This window comes from Typopeltis vanoorti, chromosome 14 (assembly GCF_054136105.1).
Source record: "Typopeltis vanoorti isolate ZY-2024b chromosome 14, IOZ_Tvanoo_1.0, whole genome shotgun sequence".
Taxonomy (NCBI): Eukaryota; Metazoa; Arthropoda; class Arachnida; order Uropygi; family Thelyphonidae; genus Typopeltis; species Typopeltis vanoorti.
This window is the reverse complement of record NC_143562.1, coordinates 68,429,032-68,449,999: the sequence shown is the minus strand read 5'-3', so window position 1 is coordinate 68,449,999 and position 20,968 is coordinate 68,429,032. Positions and strand designations below refer to the sequence as shown.

Genomic DNA, 20,968 nt, shown 5'->3' with positions numbered 1-20,968 from the left:
AATTAAATAAATTTAATGACATTTTTATACAGAGTCCTTTTTGTAATTATTACATTACTTAAGATTATATTATTAAATACTAATAAACAAAATTCAAGGCAATTATATGAATAAAACACTATAAGCAAGAGACAAACAATAAATTATATTTACATGTCTTGCCTTTGACATGGAGGCTTATGTTGGATTCTGAAAAAGAAGTATTAACAATTTTCATTTCTCTTCATTTAGAATCCAACACGCGCTTCTAAATGTTTGTTGCAATCTACGAAGATACGATACTCAGCTACATATTTTGTGTGTAATGTCTATAGCACTACTATGCTACATCACAAACTACTTTCCTGTTCATCTTATATTAAGATAATCCTTTGCAATGCAGAATTCAGCAGTGCCGAATAATTTTTGAAGGCAATATACTACACACACCGCCCACTGAATTAGAAACCTTTATGCAGATGTACGTACGTGTTACTTATGCACCACATATGCAAAATACTTGGTCAGTTGAGTCACCACGTGTTCTAGGCAATTTTTGAAGAATTCTTCTGGTCAGTGATCGTCAATAGCATTGATCACAATGGGAAAAATCAGGATCATTCCGAGTTCGTTAAAGGACCTATTGTGGGTGTCCGTCTGGCTCAAACAAGGATTTTGGAAAGAGCAAAACTGACTGGTCTCTCAAAACGTATGGTATCATGGGTGTTTAATCAGCGGGAAAATAATCCACATTGACTGCCTGAGAGACATAGGTGTGGTCCTAAGAAATTCTGTCAGCAATGAGATTTTCGTCGCCTAAGAAGGCGTACATGGAGAAATATAATTTCTTGTGTGCAGCTGTAAAATCTCACACGAAGAGTTATTCTATAACTTTTCATGCTTGGTTTTACAAGGGTCTTAAGTTAGAGTAGTGCAAGAGATATAATGTAAAGTTGATGTAAAGTATATATGAAAAATGAGTTATAATATATAATATATGTATGATTAATTATTCCCTGTAAAACAATTGCGCTCAACACAAAGTAAAGAACAAAAGGAAAGCTCTGAAGGAAAAAGTTGCAGAGACTTGCGAAGGCAAAAAATAAATAATCAAAAACAAAGAGGTTGGTGAAAGCGCTCGAAAGTGACGTCCAGATGCCTGAGGATAAGCGCGAAAAATACTGAAGTAAAGACAAAGAAAGGAAAGGATATTTAAGCGAACTAGAGTGTAGAAATTGTGTTCATTGAAGATTCCGGGCGTTCCCAGGTTTCAAGAAGTTCGGAAGTAGAGAAGTTGCCAGGCTCTCAGCGATCACCGGCACCTATGACCGGGAACCGAAGGAAACGTCTCGCCAATGAAATCCACATCTCCTCAGAAATTATCCTGATAGAAAAGATTCCAGGGGTCAACTACTGTAAGGAAGGAAAAGAGGGACATCACTCATAATTCGCATCGAGCACTCATAAAGAATGAAGTGCATTGCCGCGATGTCCTAGTGAGAAATAGAAACCTCAAAATCAAGATAGAAGAACGAGGTATCCTGACGGAACTTTCACTGAGTACAAAGGACTGTTTCTAAAGGAAGAACAGTGAATAGCTAAGATAAGTGGGCACTCGTGATATGGATATATACAACTGTGAAAAGGTATGCAATAAGTTGTCTTAATTGAGTATGATACTGTGTTGTATAATAGCATAGTCTACAGTATTAAATTGTATAACAGTACATGATAATCATGATTTAGATAGGCAGGGAAGTATAGCTGCTAATCGTTGCTTTAACTGTGCATAAAGTTTAGGAACAGAATTTAGGTAGAAACGAAATTTCAGAAAAAAAAGTGATTTAGTTTAGTTCGTTTTTTTTTTTTTAATTTAATTTAGAACTGTTACAGCAGAAGAAAAAATTCGCACACTGGTCGAAACTGGCTTAAGACAGTGTGTGTATGCCTGTTAACTTGTATATATACAATATGTTCATCCCTAACAGCCACATTTGCACACCTGAAATACAGAGTTTCTGGAGGGAAGCAACTCCTAAATCACTTTGATATAACACACACACACACACACACACACACACACACACACACACACACACACACACACACACACACACACACACACACACACACACACACACACACACACACACACACACACACACACACACACACACACACACACACACACACACACACACACACACACACACACACACACACACACACACACACACACACACACACACACACACACACACACACACACACACACAGTGAATGCTATAGAACATTCGATTCCGATTCTTTTCAGTCGAATAGTAAAAGGTTTGTTCCATAATTTTGAAAATAAAACGAATTGGCTTACAAGGACCTCTGATTACTATACTGCTATAGAATAAACCATACCTGTTGCAGTTACCCTCTTCTCAAAATGAGCTGTGATTCTTGTTCTGTCATCCTGCATATGCAGGAGAAAGATGGAGTATATTAAACGTCTCAAGGTTTATATATATAAACGTTGAGATATATTTTGAGAAACGTTTATATTTATAATATGCTCCACGTATTACATATATTTTATGAAAAAATATATAATACATAATATATACCCAAGTTAAAATTTTCTACATCTATCTCTCATCCTGAGGTTTTATTTATAAGGTTAAAACACCTTGTGGCAACTGGTTTTGGTAAAATACATAATTAGCACTGCATTACTTCACTCTTAGCATTTCAGGTCTAGCTCTCACTGACGAGACCTCAACAAAGGTCGAAACCGGTATGAGTAGTGACCATTAATGTGACCTTTAATGTTTAGCATCATATATCTCCGCAAGAGGATGTGCTTTATATTAGAGGGAAAATACTAAGAATAATGATCGGAGTTTTATCCACATTTACCACGAGTTGGCTCAACTGACACTACCTTAGGGATCAGTTGCCTTAGACCTGCAGGCGCAAACTTGACTTTCTTCTCTGTTTGCTTCTTGGGAAATAGGATGGATTAAAAACCAAGTTCTTATAAAATTACTTGGTATCTTGAGTACATAATACATACCCAAGTTAAAACTTGGGTATGTATTATATGGTGCATCACGACAGACAGTGATTTTCTTACGTTGAATCTGTGGTTCTAATTTCTATTAGGAAAGTTGACATTCGATAAATAATTAATTATGTTGATTGCAATATAAGTTTGAGAAAAGGATATACATAATAGAGAGAAATATAAAAAAAATAAACATTTTTCTTGGATTAAACATAACATATTCAATAATTACTTATATTAACTTATTTATTCATTTCCAGGTACTCTTCAGTCCCAAAACACGATCTCACAGGTCCCATCTGTATAAAGTTTTGAAAGATTTTTTTGGCGAAGGCTTATTGACAAGGTATTAATTTGCATTTCAATAAATGCTTTAATTTATGTTTGGAATCCGCATTTCCTTATTATCTCCTTTTACAGCATTTAGTAATTTACTATAAATTATAAGTGATATAATATCCATGATACAACGAAGTAAAATTAAATCTCAAAAATACAATGTTTGGGGAACCAGCCTTCAGCTTCTTTTAAGGCTACAACATTTTGCTGGAAAACAGAAAATCTGGATCGGCATAACTGGAAAAGGTAAATTGTTCCCACACTGTTCTTTCACGTCAATTTATTTTATTAACACTTGAAAGGCACGATGTTTTTTTTTCCTATTTAAGCAGCATTTTAACAATTATATTAAATCTAATTTGCTCTTGGCCATATATGAAGAGTGTATATGATAGTATAATTGAGTGCATCAGCTAAGGAAGAACAACATTATTACTATGTAAAAACGTTTCATGACTACAGACAAATGCGGACATAAATTTATTACATTATACTAATAAATTATATTACACAAAAATGTTTCATAAATTTCGCACATTAAAATTACAATACGATTTTTGGCAAAGGTTACAGATTTTCTAGGGACGTAGTAAATGAATTAACGTACAGTGTTTAGAGAAAAATATGTGGAGACGCATTTCAGCATGGAATATGTCCACCCCGAACGGTGATTCAGTCGCACAAGGTCGTGTAATGCTTAGCACGAAGAGATTCGGGAATTCCCGGATCCACATTCTGAGCAAAAATAAGGCTTTGTCTGTTTTATCGATGGGAAATTTCGAGCAGCATTTCATCTCCCGTACTGCGTCCTAAACGTCGTCTACGAGATTGAGATCTGGCGAGCGTGCTGGTAACTCAACTCGAGTATCCTCGGTCTTCAAAAGTCTTCCCACTGCTTATGGACGATGTTATGTGTCATTGTCACAGATAGAAATGAATTCTTCGCCTACAGCAGCACCACGGAAAACTCTCAACTCACGTGGAAGTATTTCGTTGCAATATTTTTCGACAATCATAGTCTCTTTTCACCGCACTTGTAATTCAGTGCGTCCGTTAAACACATTCCTCTCAATCCCATGATCCCAGCACCACCGTATGCATCTCCTTAGAACAATTTTCTTTTGTAAATTTTTTTTAAATTTACAATTGTTCTTTCTTAGAACAATTGTAAATTTTCTCGCGATGATAACATTACTACTTTCATGCTAGATAAAGTGTCGTCTAAAATCGGAGGAAAGGTAAAGACTCTCATCTATAAAGAGTACATTAGCACATCGGTATCTGATCTAATTTTTATGGATACCACAGAAAACGTGCTCTACGATGAGCTGTAGATAAAGGTACGCAAACTACAGGCCATCGAGCGTATAGCCCTACTTGTCGTTGACACAGTTTGTAGAGATATCCGCGTACCTATTCTTGAATGAAGCCGAGTTGCAAGCGGTCCTGCCGTGTTGCGTCGATTACGTTTTGCTGTTATAACCAAAAACGAAATGCTGCCCAGAGCCCAGATACAACGCTGTGTGAGATTTCAAACTCTTTGTCAATATCACTAATTCTGAAGCATTCTTCAAGCTTTCCAATAATCCTTCCGGAGTGAAATCATTTAGATCATGTCGTTGAGAAATTACAGGACATCCAACTTTGCAAATTTATTCCTAGTCTTCAGAAATACTGGTTCCATAGGTTTTGGACACAGATGTATTTAATAAATTGCAAAGTTTGCCAATGGAAGTAAGATCCTGCATTTTCATCTGCGATCTATATTTTGCAGGTGGGAGTCCATTTCTATCTCAGTCTCACTCTCTCATGTCGCTTATATTTGGTGACGGGAAAATGTTAGTCTCAAACGATGTCATTAATTCCAATGTGCTCTTCAACTTTCTACATTTGAACAATTTAATCTATAAATTTTCTCGAATCTTGCCGAACACCCTTCACTAAATTCCCCGTCCGGTCTTTGGTCTAAAACACCTCTTGAATCGGGATGGCATTCCTATTATGGTTGAAAGGATTCCACTAGAGTTGAGTCCAAATTTATGTAATCCTTTTACGCTCCCTTATTCCACTGTGATTTAACATTAACTTTGGGATCTAGTCCAAATACATCCACCATCGATACTTAATACCTACTTTGATTTTGAGATTCTCGAGTAATAAACGACCGTCACTCTCTATGAATTGAATACCACTGAAAGGAGATCTCCTGATAATGAACGATATAGTAATTCTATGGATGAATAATATTGAAACATTTAGCGAATATCTAGTGGTTGCTCTTGATATCTCCATGAATTTTGACTGAGCACATGTATCTACTACCAAGCTGCCGTCATTTTTCTCCGCCTTCCCGGATAACTACTTTCTAACTGTACGCACTCAATGTGATGTGGATGCTTATTTATCGTTTAACTGTGCAATTAATTCCCAAATCACACCACGCTCTATATACAGTGTCAACGATCTACACCAGCTGACTGCCATTCCAATACAGTTTCACTGATGATACTGCACTTCGGTCAGCCGTTTTATTAGCGAAACCTTTTCAATGCCCAAAATAACCACAGTATTCTAAAGCTTAAACATTAGAACGTAAATTACAATTCATTCTTTCGCACCTGCAATTATCTGCTGAAACGATGTCTTGCTGTGAGAGCCAATACTTTTGCAGTAAATGATTTGAAAATGATTTTCCTGATGGGATGATTTTTAACAGTTCAAACACCTCCCGTTTACATGTCTTTTCTTAAATGATTTTATGTTTTAATTCGAAGTGATTGAAATCACCACTACCTCGATTACTGAAGGGATGAAGTGGTAAATGAACGAATGCCATTGCTTTCGTGGTTTACGAGATATATCCCATGCATATCTGAATCAGCGAGATTATCCCAAAGATATTTAGTTATTCAGATTCTTATAAAAGATTTATGAGAGTTACTTATATTAGTTTTACATTTTAGCTTTTTACAAAGAGTTCCATCATCCAGTCTCTCTTATCCCAATAATAAACTTCGAAAAAGTAAGTAACGGAAACAATTCTTAACAAATCAGAAGTTATTCTGTATGCAAGACCGACAATTAACGAAACATGTTAATCTGATTTTTTTTCTTTTGTTTATAACGGTTTAAATATGTTCAGTAATAATTAGATGAAATAAGAAATTAGAGGTAATTATCTACGCAAGAATTGAGTAAAGGAGTTAATATGAATGTTTTTTACGACGGTTTAAAATATTTTAAATTCTATAAAACCTTTACCTGTGATGATAATGTATTGTTGTTTTAGCGAAGGCAATAAATGGAAAGTACGAAGGAAGATGTTGAATCCGATATTCGGTTATCAAATGATCAAAAATTCGCTATCGGTGGTCAATGAACAATCACATATCCTGATAAAGAAATTAGAAGCAGCTTCACACTTGGAATGGATGAACATCACAAAGTATTCTGAATTATGTGCTCTGGATATTGTGTGCGGTAAGTAATACGCTGTTTGTAATGAACAGAACTGTTAAACCGGGTACTGATTTAATTAATAATTATTTCAGATGTATTACTCATTACTCTTCCCCTATACTTGTTGACCATTGCTAACTTGAAATTCAATGTATGTTGTCATTACGGTTAATTTACGAAACACTCCAAAGTTAGCACGCACGCACGCACACACGTGCGTGCGTGTATGTATCGAATGCTCGTGGATAGTTTTATAAGACGGAGTACTGTGGACTTCTTGACCGTCTGAGACAATCCTTCAGCCGACACCGGGCATCATGTATTGCTGCTCATGGATTCCATTTTGAATATTTGTTGCGATGTAGCCGCTGTCATAATTGCCATACCTTATTAGAAAGCGTTTCTATCGTTACGTTTATGTGATCTTTTATCATTAGACTAGGAGGTAGGACAACACCGAGAGTTTGGTCGCATCTTTTAGAAATTACCTGTATATGCAACCCAGTCTATACAGTGGTAGAAAATTTTGTATCAGCTTATATGTTTGGCCGCAGTGCCGGTTAGTCAGCTCATAATTTACCGGCTGTTCCTTTTTAATTATTTTGGCTTTTCCTTTTGGTTTCTTACCCACAAACATAAAACAACTTTTGGATATAATCGTTAGTAAGTCCATGTATATCGAAGTAAATATGTGAATTTGGGTTCTGTAGTTCATGTTGCAGCCACTCCACATTCATAATTTACCGGCCTGTATTTTGTATTTACCGTCCTGTAATTTGCCTGAATGCTTAACATATTCGCTCTCCAACCCAGAGGTTTGAATTCTGCCATGGGCATCACAGATAAATGCAGGTAAGAGATAAATTTCTCCTGGAAACTCGGAGCTTTCAGCTCGCGGAAGAAACCCGCATGGCAGATAATACAGATACAATTAAATGTCCCATCATATGTTGCACTCGGTTTCTAACAAGCCAAGTCACTCTGTCATGGCTGGTCACTGAACCTAATGTAAACGGGATGACAAAAATATCCATCTCATGGGATGTATTAATCTCATCTCCATTATAAAAAAACAATTAAAGAGTTTAAATGTATAATTTTGATATAGGATTTTTTTAATTATTTCAGTCACGCAATTTAATTTTATTTCGTTCTGTTTAGCATATATTGTTATGCGTATCCGGAAAATACATAATAATCACGTTTGCAACAGGATAATAGTATCTGTGCATAGAGCTGAGGCTTGATGTTTTTGTTTTTATAAAAAGATGGACACATCATCGTTATCCTTGAAAATATGAATACAAATTCTATGTGTACTTAACTATATAGATTTCCAGTGAAAGGAGTAATCGAAGTCATGAAACCGCTCTGTAGGTACGGGTATATACCTCTTTTTTTTTGTGTGACAATGCCATTTATCGAAATTTAACTTTTCAGTGCACGTTTGAAGTAAATGGGATAGAATGTTACTCACAAAACTCTGTATACTCAACAATTGCAATATAATTCCTTTGTTACATTCTTTCAATTCACTTTACTTCAACTTTGAACCAGTAAAATGCACAGTATCTCATTCACTTTCATTACTAACAATAACCAAACTTTTTCCGACACCACTTCAAACCGACACCAACGCACTCACAAGTGGAGGTAAGTTCGCAAAGCCCACGGCACACAGTTGATTAATAATAATTGGGGAAAAAATGACAATATTCCACGGTACTATAAATATTGTATGTCTTTACAGTGTGGAATATAGAGATAATATCGATAGCTTGTTTCCAACGATGATATTTTCCCTCTACAATATCTGTAGTCATTTTTATACCAATAGAATTCTCAGAGTAATATCAACAATTAAAGCAGGGAACTCTTAAGTCAAGTACTATGGTTAGTTACTTACTAGTGGGCCAAAATATACAAGCTGATTTACCTGTGCTCAGTTCTGTGCTTTATCATTATGGCAATTTTATTCAATTGAAAGGGAGAGATGGTAATAACAATAGCAATAATTATTAAAATAATAATTACAGTAAAGTAGGTTATAATATTTAGAAATAATACTGTTTGTTTAACAGTATCATTTCTAAATAGTTAAGCCTCTCCTTCCTCCTTTACTTGGTCTAGTTCATTACATGAGAAATGTATTTATTCGCCTAATTTGTATCTCAAGAATAATTGTAAAGATGAATATTGTGCCGTAGTGATAGTGGAAATTTAGTATATAACACTTGCTGTGTCGATACAAGTTTCTTTAAATAGAAAATGTATATTTCCTCTGCAGAATCAGTGATGGGAATTCAGCTTGGAGTGCAGAACAACCCTTCATTTGAAATAACGACTATCGCAAAAAGGTAAATATCTGCAAATTGTGTCGTTGCTCATTCTTGCACTCCTTACTAAGCAGTAATCTATTCATAATAAAACACATGTATGCACACACACGCGCATCACATTATGCATATGCAAGGTGAGATAATCAATTGGATATAAGTGCAGAAATTAAAATGTGTTTGCTTCTTTGATACTTTCTTCAATAAATGCGGTTTGCTTAAACTGTGACTTACAAAAATAGCTGCCAGTTTTTCACATAATATCCTGTAAACATAAAACTGTATACAGAGAAAAGGAAGCCATTAAAAGTAAAATTCAGAGAACGGTTGTGGAGTGAATGAGAAAATTAAAACAGGTTGTTGGGAACTGCGTTCAATTCAGAATTCCAGAATACACAAACAAACAATAGCCGTAATCTCGATAAGAAGAATCTGAATGCTTCAAATTTCTCCACGACATAAAAATGTTTATTACACTGTAACAGTGATGATGAGTTGGAACACTGTCATTCAAGAGTAAGAGATGGCATAGTTGCAAAATATACATAGAATGAGACCAAAGAGCTAATCATTATACTGACAATATTGTTCTCATTACATTAGCAACAATTATAAGCAGCTGAAGTTAAATTTGTTAAACAAAATTGCTAAAACAAAGTTTTAACAATATTCAATAAAAATTGTAAGATTATGAAAATTAAGTTTTAAGAATTTTCAGTTGAAAAACACCCATGAAAAGTTGTTTCAATTCTGATAAGATTTCGTCCCGTCTAATCTGAGCTATTTAGATTTCCATCTATTTCAGGAGCAACTTTTTCATAATAACTTTTCCATGAGTGATGATTTGAGCAGTCTCTCGCTTGAGAGATATTGGTTTTGATTCCAAGAAGTTTCGGGTTATTTGCAGCAGAGTACGTTTGATTTGATGTGATTAAAATTGCAAGCCAAAATAACCAATGCTATCAGTAATTAAGGTCATTGTCATATGACTTATAAATCATGATTAATGAAAGATTCTTCTTCTTCTTCTTCTTCTTATTATTATTATTATTGTTATAGCAATAGAGCAATAGAGGGCGATTAGTAGGAAGCGGTCACAAGCACGCTATTTCGATGCTCCCATATTTTAAGTTGCAAAGTAGATTTTTTTTCTAGTGAATTAAAATTTAATGTATATCAGTGAATTCCATTCTTCAAGCTGAACATATTGATGTAAAAACTGTAAGTATCTGTTAAGCAATAAGTAAATTACAATTATTCAAATTTTGAAGTATACATAGGTCAGGCGAGAAGAGAACAATGCAAGTCGCCATATTAGAAATTACAGCAAGATCGTCAAACAAGAAATATGAAGTGCTACAAATGCCAAGAAGACTTAACGGGGGAAGAAAAACCACATAGCATGTAGGAACTGCCAGAGAAACATGCATTTTCTATGTTCGGGATTGTCCGAGGTAACTTGGCACCGAAAATCAAACAAGAATCGTGACGAGTGGAAGTGTCTCCATTGCAGAGACAACAAAGGAATGTCGCCTTCGACTGCAGGCGGAAAACAGCTAATGCAGAAAACAACCGGAGCCTGTAAACAGCTATCAACAGCAGAGGTAATTAAAAACAAAGAAAACAACAAGAAACCAGGTGAACCAACTTTAAATGCATCATTTGAAAATAGATTACAAAACCTAAAAGACTGTTTAATCGATTTTGTTGGAGAACTGTTTCAAAATCATACTGCACAAATTACACAAAAATTCAACCAATATCAGGAATTTATTAAATTTAATAATAACTCGGTAGAAGATGTATTGGAGACATTTAGGTAAATTAAAAACTGCGTTAAAGAGCTAACGGAAAGACAGAATAATCTGATAAAAGAGACAACGAAACTACGACAAGAACTAAACTCTTTAAAGCAACAGTACGAACTCTTAAACCAACAGCTGCACAAAAATGATCTAATCATTGATGGCCTCCCAGAAATTGCAACGGAACATCTAAGAGACATCGCAATACAACTAAACAAAAAAATTGGTGCTCGAAATTTCAATTTGGCGACCTCAAAAAGCCGCCATATTGAAAGGAATATTGACAACTCGTAAGAAAGGAACAGCACACCAACCAACATGAATGCAGACCATCAAGCAGACGTAATCACTCCGGAACATGATAATTGCCACATTCTGAAATCAATAACAGAATGGAAACAAATGACAATCCCCACAAAAGGAGGACTATCTATTCTCCACATCAACTTCAGAAGCATTCAAAAATACTGGCTGACCCTGCAATCTTATCTGAAGGAAGATATAGACTACATCGACATTTTAAAACTGATTGAAGTATCTACGACAAACGAAGAGGCATACACCTACCAAATTCCACACTTCCAACACAAACACTGCAGACAAACAAAACGAGGGGGGAGTATAATAATATTTACCAAACATAAACTAGAAGTAACAGAAATAAACTATATATTACAATACGCAGAAAACACATCCATCGAAATTAAACACATCAAACAAGAAAACTTGATGCAATATTCAGACCACCCAACTTAAGCACTACAAAATTTCTACATGAACTAAACAGATGGCTTTCAGCCAAAGAAGAAGGCGCCTCAGAATAATTGATAATAATAGGAGACATGAATATAAACATTAGGAAAATAAATAACAACACAAAGAACAATATCTAGACCTCTTATCGGCATATAACATAACCCCATCCATACAGTCTTATACACGAGAAGAGATAGTCGGAAATACAACAATCACAACCTGCATTGATCACATAAATATAAGGGCCCCTCCAAACAGCCCCACCGCAGCCGTCATAACATGCAAACTGGCAGACCTTTATTTCACAGCATTACAGTTACACACTGAACCAGAACCCATAAAACTCACTGAGACTACAAAACAGTATTATAGCATTCTAAACGAAACAATAGTAAACGATGAAATCAGAAAAACAGACTGGATGAGGATAGCATCTTTAGATGCTGCTGAAGCTGTATATAATAATCTTAAACTTGCGTTTAACAAAATATATAACAACGCATTAACAGAAATTAAAAATACGCCCCCAAACGAAAAAAATCCATGGATAACAGACAACATACTAACAGACATACAAAGAAACGATGCCATATGGAAACAACTTAAGAAGTCACCGAACAATATCGCTTTAAAAGCTAAATACAAAAGAAAACGGAATCTCCTAACAACACAGATTAGAACGGCAAAAAGAGACCATTACAGCAACAAATTAGCAACAGCTCAGAATGACATAAAGGAAACCTGGCACCTGATTAATGAAATGCTGGACAATATACACATAACCAGTGCCTCATAAGCAATAAAACACAGCTTTGCTTGCGACCCCAAATCCCTCAAACAGTTGGCAAACAAATTTAATCAGCACTTCGTGAACTCTGTTCAAAAACTACAAGAAACAACCTTTCCTCACACAAACGAACATTCTCCACTAGGTCCACGAGCAACCCAGTCGATGTGGTTCCCCACAGTAACAAAAGAAGAAATATCACTGGCAATTCAACAAATGAACCCTAACAAAGGATCGGGGATAGACGGGATCAGACCAAAAGACATCAAGAAACACTAAACCCAACCTACTTTCAGTTATACAAAAATTGTTAAATAAAATCTTCGAAACGGGACACATACCTGAAACACTGAAGACTGCATTAATCACACCCATACACAAACATGGAAAAAGAAACCTAAGTAATTACAGACCCATCGACACGTTGTCTGTAATCAACCAAATCATGCAGCGCATCGTGCACCACAAACTCTCCACATACGTTGAAAATTTTCAAATCATAACCAAAACACAATATGGCTTTCAAAACAATAAAGGAACAGCAACACTCCTGGAAGATTTCACAGACCTAATAAATGCTGCATTGGATAAAAACAGAATAAGATTAGTGGTATTTATTAACCTAACAACAGCATTTGACACACTAACACACAAAACCTTGTTAACGAAACTAACGCATATCGGAATTGGAGGTCGTTTACTAAAGAGGTTTAAAGCATACATGAAAAACAGAAAGCACACCACACGTATAGGATCAGCATACAGCAAAGATGTACACGTGACGTGTGGAGTACCGCAAGGAGCTGTCCTATCTCCCATTCTATTTAACATATTCACACACGATATAAGCCACCTCCCTCTAAAAAGTTAAATCGTCCAGTACGCAGACGACACAGCCATAGTATCCATTCACAACAATGCGAATATCGCGTACACAAATATGCACCACGACAACAATCAGATCATTAATTGGTTAACCGAAAGCGGCATATATATAAACCCTGGAGAAACAAAACTAATGATATTCAAAAACCCCCAAACACTGCCAATAGAAACTAAATATCTCACTATCCGACATTCATCCTCCTATACACAAAGCGCAGAACCTTAAATCACAACAGGTGAAAACAACACGCAATCTCGGACTTCACTTGGATGCTGATCAAAGTTTGAATAGCCATACAAACTACCTACATACCAAGCTTAGGATAATAGCAAGCAAGCTACACAAATTAAAAGACATTGCCCCAACCCACATAAAATACTTATCTATAAAGCATTATGTAAAAACATTTTAAGATATGCAATCACATCATACGCATTCTGCACAGACTACAGACTTAAACAGGCTACAATGGTTGCAGGATAAAATGATAAAACTGATATTCTGGGAACAACCCAGTCTTATGCAGGAAGCACGGACAAAACACAAAATATTTATGGTCAAACACTTTTTCCACTAAACAGTCATGTTAAAATATTGCTACAGCCCAACCTATAGAGTAACCAGAACAACGTATCACATAACAAGACCACAGTCAACAAACTTCATAACATATAAGTACAACAATCAGTACGGCAAAGTCACCCGAAACTTCTATGTACCCGACATGATAAACGAACTGCCGTTCGACAACAGAAACCTAGGAACATACAGAGAGCTGAAACAGGCACTATATAAACATTACAGCGAGAATGAAAATTAGAGCAATTCCTGTTTCTTTCTTTCTCTCTCTCTCTCTCCCCCCCCCCCCCCACACACACAACCTATGACAAACACTCTCTCAAAAACCATCACTACAAGAACACAAAGAAGCAAACACACCATGTCTAAATCCAATCCTACTTGTAAAAAAAAAGAAAAAAGAAAAAAAGTTAAACTGTAATAGCAGTTAAAGTCTTCCAAGCACGTACTAACAAACAGTAAAATCAACACCTGGCTTGCGACCAGTATAGAAGCATAACCATGAAACTGCTGCCGTCTATCATCTATTATCTTTCTCGGATAAGCACCGCTAAGTTTCGAGGAAGAAATCAGAAATGCCTCCCAAAGATAAAATATAATACATTATACACAGAAAAAAAATATATATTATTTGAAAATATTAATGTTTATTAAATAACAATGTTTAAAAAAATATAGTATTATTATTACGGGCAATTCCAAGGAGTCCTTAAACTCATCGATGAGGGCCCTAAACATCATATCAAGAACAAACTATTCAGCATTCGCACAGTATCTATCATACTTTGCTTTGAACTCATTTACAGTCATGGCATCCACAATAAACACTGGGAGCTTATTCCACTCATTCGCCTCACTCTAAGAAAAAAAAAAAACTTGTTGAAACACCCTTGCCAAGTGTACTCTTGCTCAGTTTCCATGGATGGCCCCTACTTCTCCCATCACCAGACCTGTTCTGAAAAATTTCCTCTGAATTAATCTTGTAAAAATCCTTCAGTAATTTGAATGTCTCAATCATATCACCCCTTTTCCGCCTAGCAACCAGTTTCGTATTCCACAGATCATCAACCTGTTCTCGTAGGGTTAATTCCATAGACCAGCTATCATCTTGGTCACTCGCCTCTGGTTCCCCTGTACCTCCTCCCCATCAAGAAGAAAGCCATGGGCCCAGATCAGGGCACAGTACTCAAGATGGGGTCTTATGAAGACTCGATAAAGAGGAACAATAACTTGCTTATCTCTACTCATCAAAGTATTCTTCAGTAACCAAGTGATCTGATGAGCTGATTTAGTCACTTTTGCTATGTGCCCCTTAAGCGTAAACTCCCTATCCACGAACACACCCAAATCTCTGGCTTCGTCAACCTCCTAGAGTACAGTTCCACCAATGTTATATACTGCTGCATTTTTGTCACTCCAAAATGAATAACCTTACACTTTGCTACATTAAACTGACATTCATCCTCATTATCCCAGACTGTCAGTCTATCCAAATTATCCTGAAAATTTTGACATCATGTACATTCACTATTGCTCTACCTAACTTTGCATCATCCGTAAACAGATGCACAGTTCCTCTCAGATCCTTTCCTACATCATTAATGAACAAATTAAATAGTAATGGTTCAAGAACAGAATCCTGCGGCACACCACTAGTAACAGGCTTTCTTTTGGACTCAACTCCTGAATAAACTACTCTCTGATATCTCTCCATCAACCACACTCCTGTCCATCTCACCGACCCTATATCCATCCCCTTGTGCTGCTGTTTACGGATTAGAATTCCATGTGGTATCTTGTCAAAGGCTTTATCAAAGTCCAGTAGTATCACCGTAAATCCATTACCCTAATCCAGTTCAGCCGTGACTGTTTTATGAAACTTGAGCAAGTTGCTTAGGCATGATCTACTCTTCACCAAACCATGCTGTCCGCCACACAGTATGCCATTTTCATCTATCCATTTTTGACTCATATCTACAAATCCTTGACAACGATTCCTGATATACTGATCGGTCGGTAATTTGCAACAGCGGTCTTGAAACCTCCTTTATGCTATGGAACTATTTTTTTCTCTTTCCATCCCCTCGGGACTAACCCAGAACTGAGACTTAAATTAAAAAATATGGTTAAAGGAACTGATAATTCTTTTGCAACTTCACGTAAGACTCGAACTGGTGTATTTTCCAATCCCTCAGATGTATTTACATTAAGGTTCTGTAATATACTATTAACCTCCATTTCATTCACTTCAATTCCTGTATCATCCATTCGTTCTCTCATTCCTGCAATATCACAGCCTGGATGATACACTCTTGCAATGTCCGCTTAGTAATTCTACTATTTCAGCTGAATTCAGTTAGCTCTCTGCCATCGGCATTCCTTAAAATAATTTTGTCTGCAAGTGTAAATATTCTGCAAGTGAAAGAAAATATAAATATTTTTTTTCACTTACAGCATATCGAAAGAACTGTTTGGGATTCACTTTAGCTTGCATTGCTAATTTCCTTTCATAATCTGCTTTTGCTTTTCTTACCATTTTGGTTTATGGATTCGGAATTTCTATGAGGAAACCCACCCTTCCTTTCATGCCCGAGCAATTAAGTTTATAACTGAATCCGAATCTGAATCGCATTCATTTGACCTTGAAAAATTTGGGTTTGAACTTAGCTGGTTTAGAGATTTATTACAATTTGAAAAACTCGCAGACGAACAGCATAGACTAGAAATATCGAAAAAAAAAATTAAGAAAGAGTTAAGTATTTCATGAATTCATTATGTAGCTACTAGTCTATTTTAACATTTACTACCATAAATATACACAAATCTATTACAAAAAGTTTAAATCTATCAAAACGTACGCACACAAACACTCACAGACCGCATATGGCTCCATTCGAGCGAAAGAAATATAAATAAACGTAAAGATCCAGTATTAAATCATTAGCGTTAAATCTACTGTTATTGAGAATTTTGTTAAATTTACTTGATTAATTAGAATAAAACAAAAATAGTATAACGATTCATTCATTGGTGTGTAGGCTAGGCTACCATAAAGCAATCATATTGATGCTTCTTTCTTATCAATTCATGAATCGTTTTACCTGTAAATATATATGAATTTTTCTCCACGTTATTTCTTTTAATTTTTAATTCGTCCAAAAATGTAATCGTAAAACATCTACATTTTTAGTATCATATAAAATAATATTGATGTAGTTATTGATGGACAGACAATTCATCTTGTATACAGATATGTAAACTTACTGTGTCCATAAATACAATACTACTTGTAAATGTATTTTCACTTCCTAATGATTTTCCTTAATAACATTTTCTTTTCTCTAGATTATTACTTTATTATAAGAATATATAATTCATGTACACACAGAATACAAAAATATGTGTCAACCGACTGTTTATGTTATCGGTAAGGCTTCCGGTCAACAGCAGGCTATTACTAAAGTTTTGGGGGGGAGTCAAAAGTTATACACGACTTTTTCGAACGATTAGCGTCAGCGCCTCTATCCCCCGCATTGTTCAAGGGTCAACTATATATGGAATGCAGATCCAGATCTTTCCATTCAAACGCAGTTGGTCTTCCTTGTGATTACTTTTGGAAGTGCTCTCAATATCAAACAAACTGTCCAGAGAACAATCCCACTGTTAACAGATGGTAAGATTATAGTGACTTCGTTGTCTTTATTTTTGCTAAATAAATTCCAACAGATCTAGCAGCTATAACCTTGCTGTCAAAGATTAAAACAGCCTGCTGTGTTAGGAACCAATAGCATCACATTTCTCGTGTCCAATTATATTTGAATAGGCCCCATCAACTCTCTCAGTACGCTTCAGTTTATATTCTATATTAATAACTGACCGCTCTCTTTCTTCCACTCGCTATTTCAACACAATATTGTAGGCTGTCTAATCGAACTGGATGATTTCCATGTGTGCTGCCTCACAGAACTGGATCCTACCATCTATTCACTGTGTTATAATCATGTGCAAACACAGACAGCTGCTGGTCATCATCCATTCACGATTTAGCTTCATAGTCTTATCTTTTCCATTTGGTATCCATATTAAATTAATATTACGTACAGTTATGAAGAAAGTCATTTGTTTTCAGTGTATCACAAACTGTCCAAATACATTTAAGTATTTCCATTAATTTACGATGTTATATAATTTGATTGCAATTCTACACGATGTGTTCATTTGTATACAGGCTAGAAGGACTTGCCGTTGAGAGAATGTTTACACCCATGTACTGGAATGGTTTCATCTATTCGTTATTTGCAAGTGGAAAACTCTACTACGAAAGTGTAAGAATTTTATTCGAGTTTGTGGAACGGGTAAGTGAATTGATAAAACAAAAACAAATTCCATTAACCAATAATAATTTAATTTTAGCTGAACTTTCTATCCTAGAATATATTTTTATAGAAGATCATATAGATATTATTCTTAATTATTAAAACTAATGACATATCGCTATAAGATTTATATAATACTTCAAAGATATATGCATATAAAATATACTCACGACCTTGGCTTGCGAACTTGTCATCCAGGTGGCATGATAACATGATTTACGTTAATCAGAGTACCCAACAATATTCAGTTGTAAAAAGTGATACAGCAGTTCAATAAATAGATAAATAAATCATACTTATCCAACGCTCGAACCATTTTTATTGAAAAATAAAACAACACGAGTATTATATTTTATTGTACATTTTTATTTTCTAGTAATAATTATTTAGGAATACGAATTAAATAAATTCATGCTTTTATAGCATCCAATTAGATATTGGTTTAGTTAGGAAAACTTTGTTATACGTATTATCGTAATCATATCATTTACAGTCATTAATAATTATGTCATTATGTTACTAATGTCGTACTTATTTCATTAATAATCGCAATTTGCATTTTCCTTTAGTGTATTATGCTCAATGACCTGTCACTGTCTAGTAACTTGGTGTGTTTGAAATATAATTAATGCTCAGATAAGGGAGTTAATTCTATCTCTATAGTGTATTATGGTTGTCAGTTGAGTGTGGAATAAAGAAACTAAAGGAAAGACAGCATTGGTTTTCTGTGTAAAGCTCTATTTCGACAAGAATTCCATTTTTCTTCTTCTATAAAACTATACACTTCTTCCATGGTTTTTGTTTTTCAGGTAATTGATGGAAAGAAGACTGCATATCAAAAGACGGAACTCATGACCACTGAGAAAGCTGATCTTCAAGAAATGAACAAGTCTAATAATTTTTTCCTCGACCGTTTACTTTACCTGCATATTGAAGAAAATATCCTCGCCATTGAAGATGTCATAGAGGAAACAAAGACATTTATGGCAGCGGTAACGAAAATTATTTTATTTTATTATTACAAACTTATCTAATAAATAGTTTGAATCAAAATGAAAGCACTAACGTGTTGTCCAGTAGTTTGTTTCTTGACCATTTACTATACCTTCATATTGAAAAAAATATTCTCACTATTCAAGATATTAACGAGGAAAGACAGACATTTCTGACGACTGTAAAAAAAAAATATTTTATTTTATTTTTACAAACGTATCTGATAAATAGGTTGAGCCAGACTGGAAACAAATATAATCATTTTGTCTTTATATAATAGTATTTAATTTTCTAAACTTTTTCATTTATGTAGGGTTCTGGGACCACATCAACCTCCATCAGTTGGTGTCTGTACTGTATAGGACTGTATCCAGATGTGCAAGAAAAAATTGAAGAAGAATTATACAGCATTTTCCAGGATAATATGAATCGAGAGGTCATTTTCGACGATCACAAAAAAATGAATTATTTGGAATGTGTAATAAAGGTAGGAATTTATGTCAGACAAACAAAACTTTAGTCATCACATATATAACATCGGAAGTCGGCATAATACCTCTAAGAAATTTTTAAGAAACCAGGTGCCGCCAGAGAAAACAAGAAATATTTAGAGGAAAAAACATTAATTTTTGTATTTATATATTACGTTCTTAATTTTAGTAAACGACTTATGGTTAATATAAACTAAAGTTGGAATATAAATAACCGGAACTCTATTTATATTCGCAGTTTTAAATTTTAAACAATAATTTCTCAAAACAGGGTTTTTATTCGCTTTCTTTATTCTCGGTGCTTAAAATTCTGAAATATACGAAAATCGTCATTTCGGCGTTGATTTCGTGCGTCAATGGTTTTACGTTTTTTTGTTTATTTGGATGCTTTTAACTCAATTGTTGGTATATTCTTCTCCTCGCTTTTGGCTATATACCGTCTATACTCTGATCAAGTCTTGTTTCAATGTCTTTATGTTAAAAAACTTTACACAGATATGTAAATTAACACCCTTTAATTAAAACCTCGAACCTCATTTAATTTTAACATGTTAGGATATTTTTTTTATATATATATAACGTCTCTATTGTTAAAATAGCTAAGTTTTTCTTTCCAATTTTACAATTTTAAAAATTTGTTTAAATGCCATTTTAAACTAAATCTGCCCCGACTTTTATTACACTATTAGCAAGTTGCGCACTTTTCAGATATATCCGTGCTCAGTGATGCATTCCTAGTTGACCGAACTGTTAGTTTATCCACTTTACAATTTTTGCAATTTCATAATTGAAAAAATAATACACTGGTTTCCATAAATTAAGGAAACCAAAAAAGCGTTTGATGAATTCGGTCAAAAAGTAATAAGATATGAGATGTAAAATAAATACACACAAAAATTATAAATGAATAATTTAGTTCAGTGACGAATGGCAACATGAATACAAAAACAAGAATTGAAAGTCAGTTTGACAAAGTGCCTCAAAAAGGAATGCGATAACCCTTAATTGCAATACAGCACTCACAAGGATGATTTATACTGTTCATAATACAGTTCTGCCGGTAATAACAACCGTTGCTCTGTCAAATTTTTTCTAAGTCTCTGATGGTTTTGAAGAGAGGATTTGAGTTC

General features: G+C 34.9%; 1 protein-coding gene across 1 annotated transcript in view; it reads left to right on the top strand.

The window, feature by feature from the left end:
* LOC150099574 (cytochrome P450 4V2-like) overlaps window positions 1–19,867 on the top strand; it is a 63,269-nt gene extending 43,402 nt beyond the window's left edge. The window contains exons 3-8 of the mRNA XM_090403464.1: window positions 3,292–3,377; window positions 6,660–6,850; window positions 9,117–9,186; window positions 18,207–18,333; window positions 19,164–19,346; window positions 19,661–19,867. Coding sequence (XP_090259590.1) covers window positions 3,292–3,377; window positions 6,660–6,850; window positions 9,117–9,186; window positions 18,207–18,333; window positions 19,164–19,346; window positions 19,661–19,867 — 864 coding nt within the window. The remainder of the gene's footprint in view (window positions 1–3,291; window positions 3,378–6,659; window positions 6,851–9,116; window positions 9,187–18,206; window positions 18,334–19,163; window positions 19,347–19,660) is intronic.
* The last annotated feature ends 1,101 nt before the right edge of the window (window positions 19,868–20,968 follow it).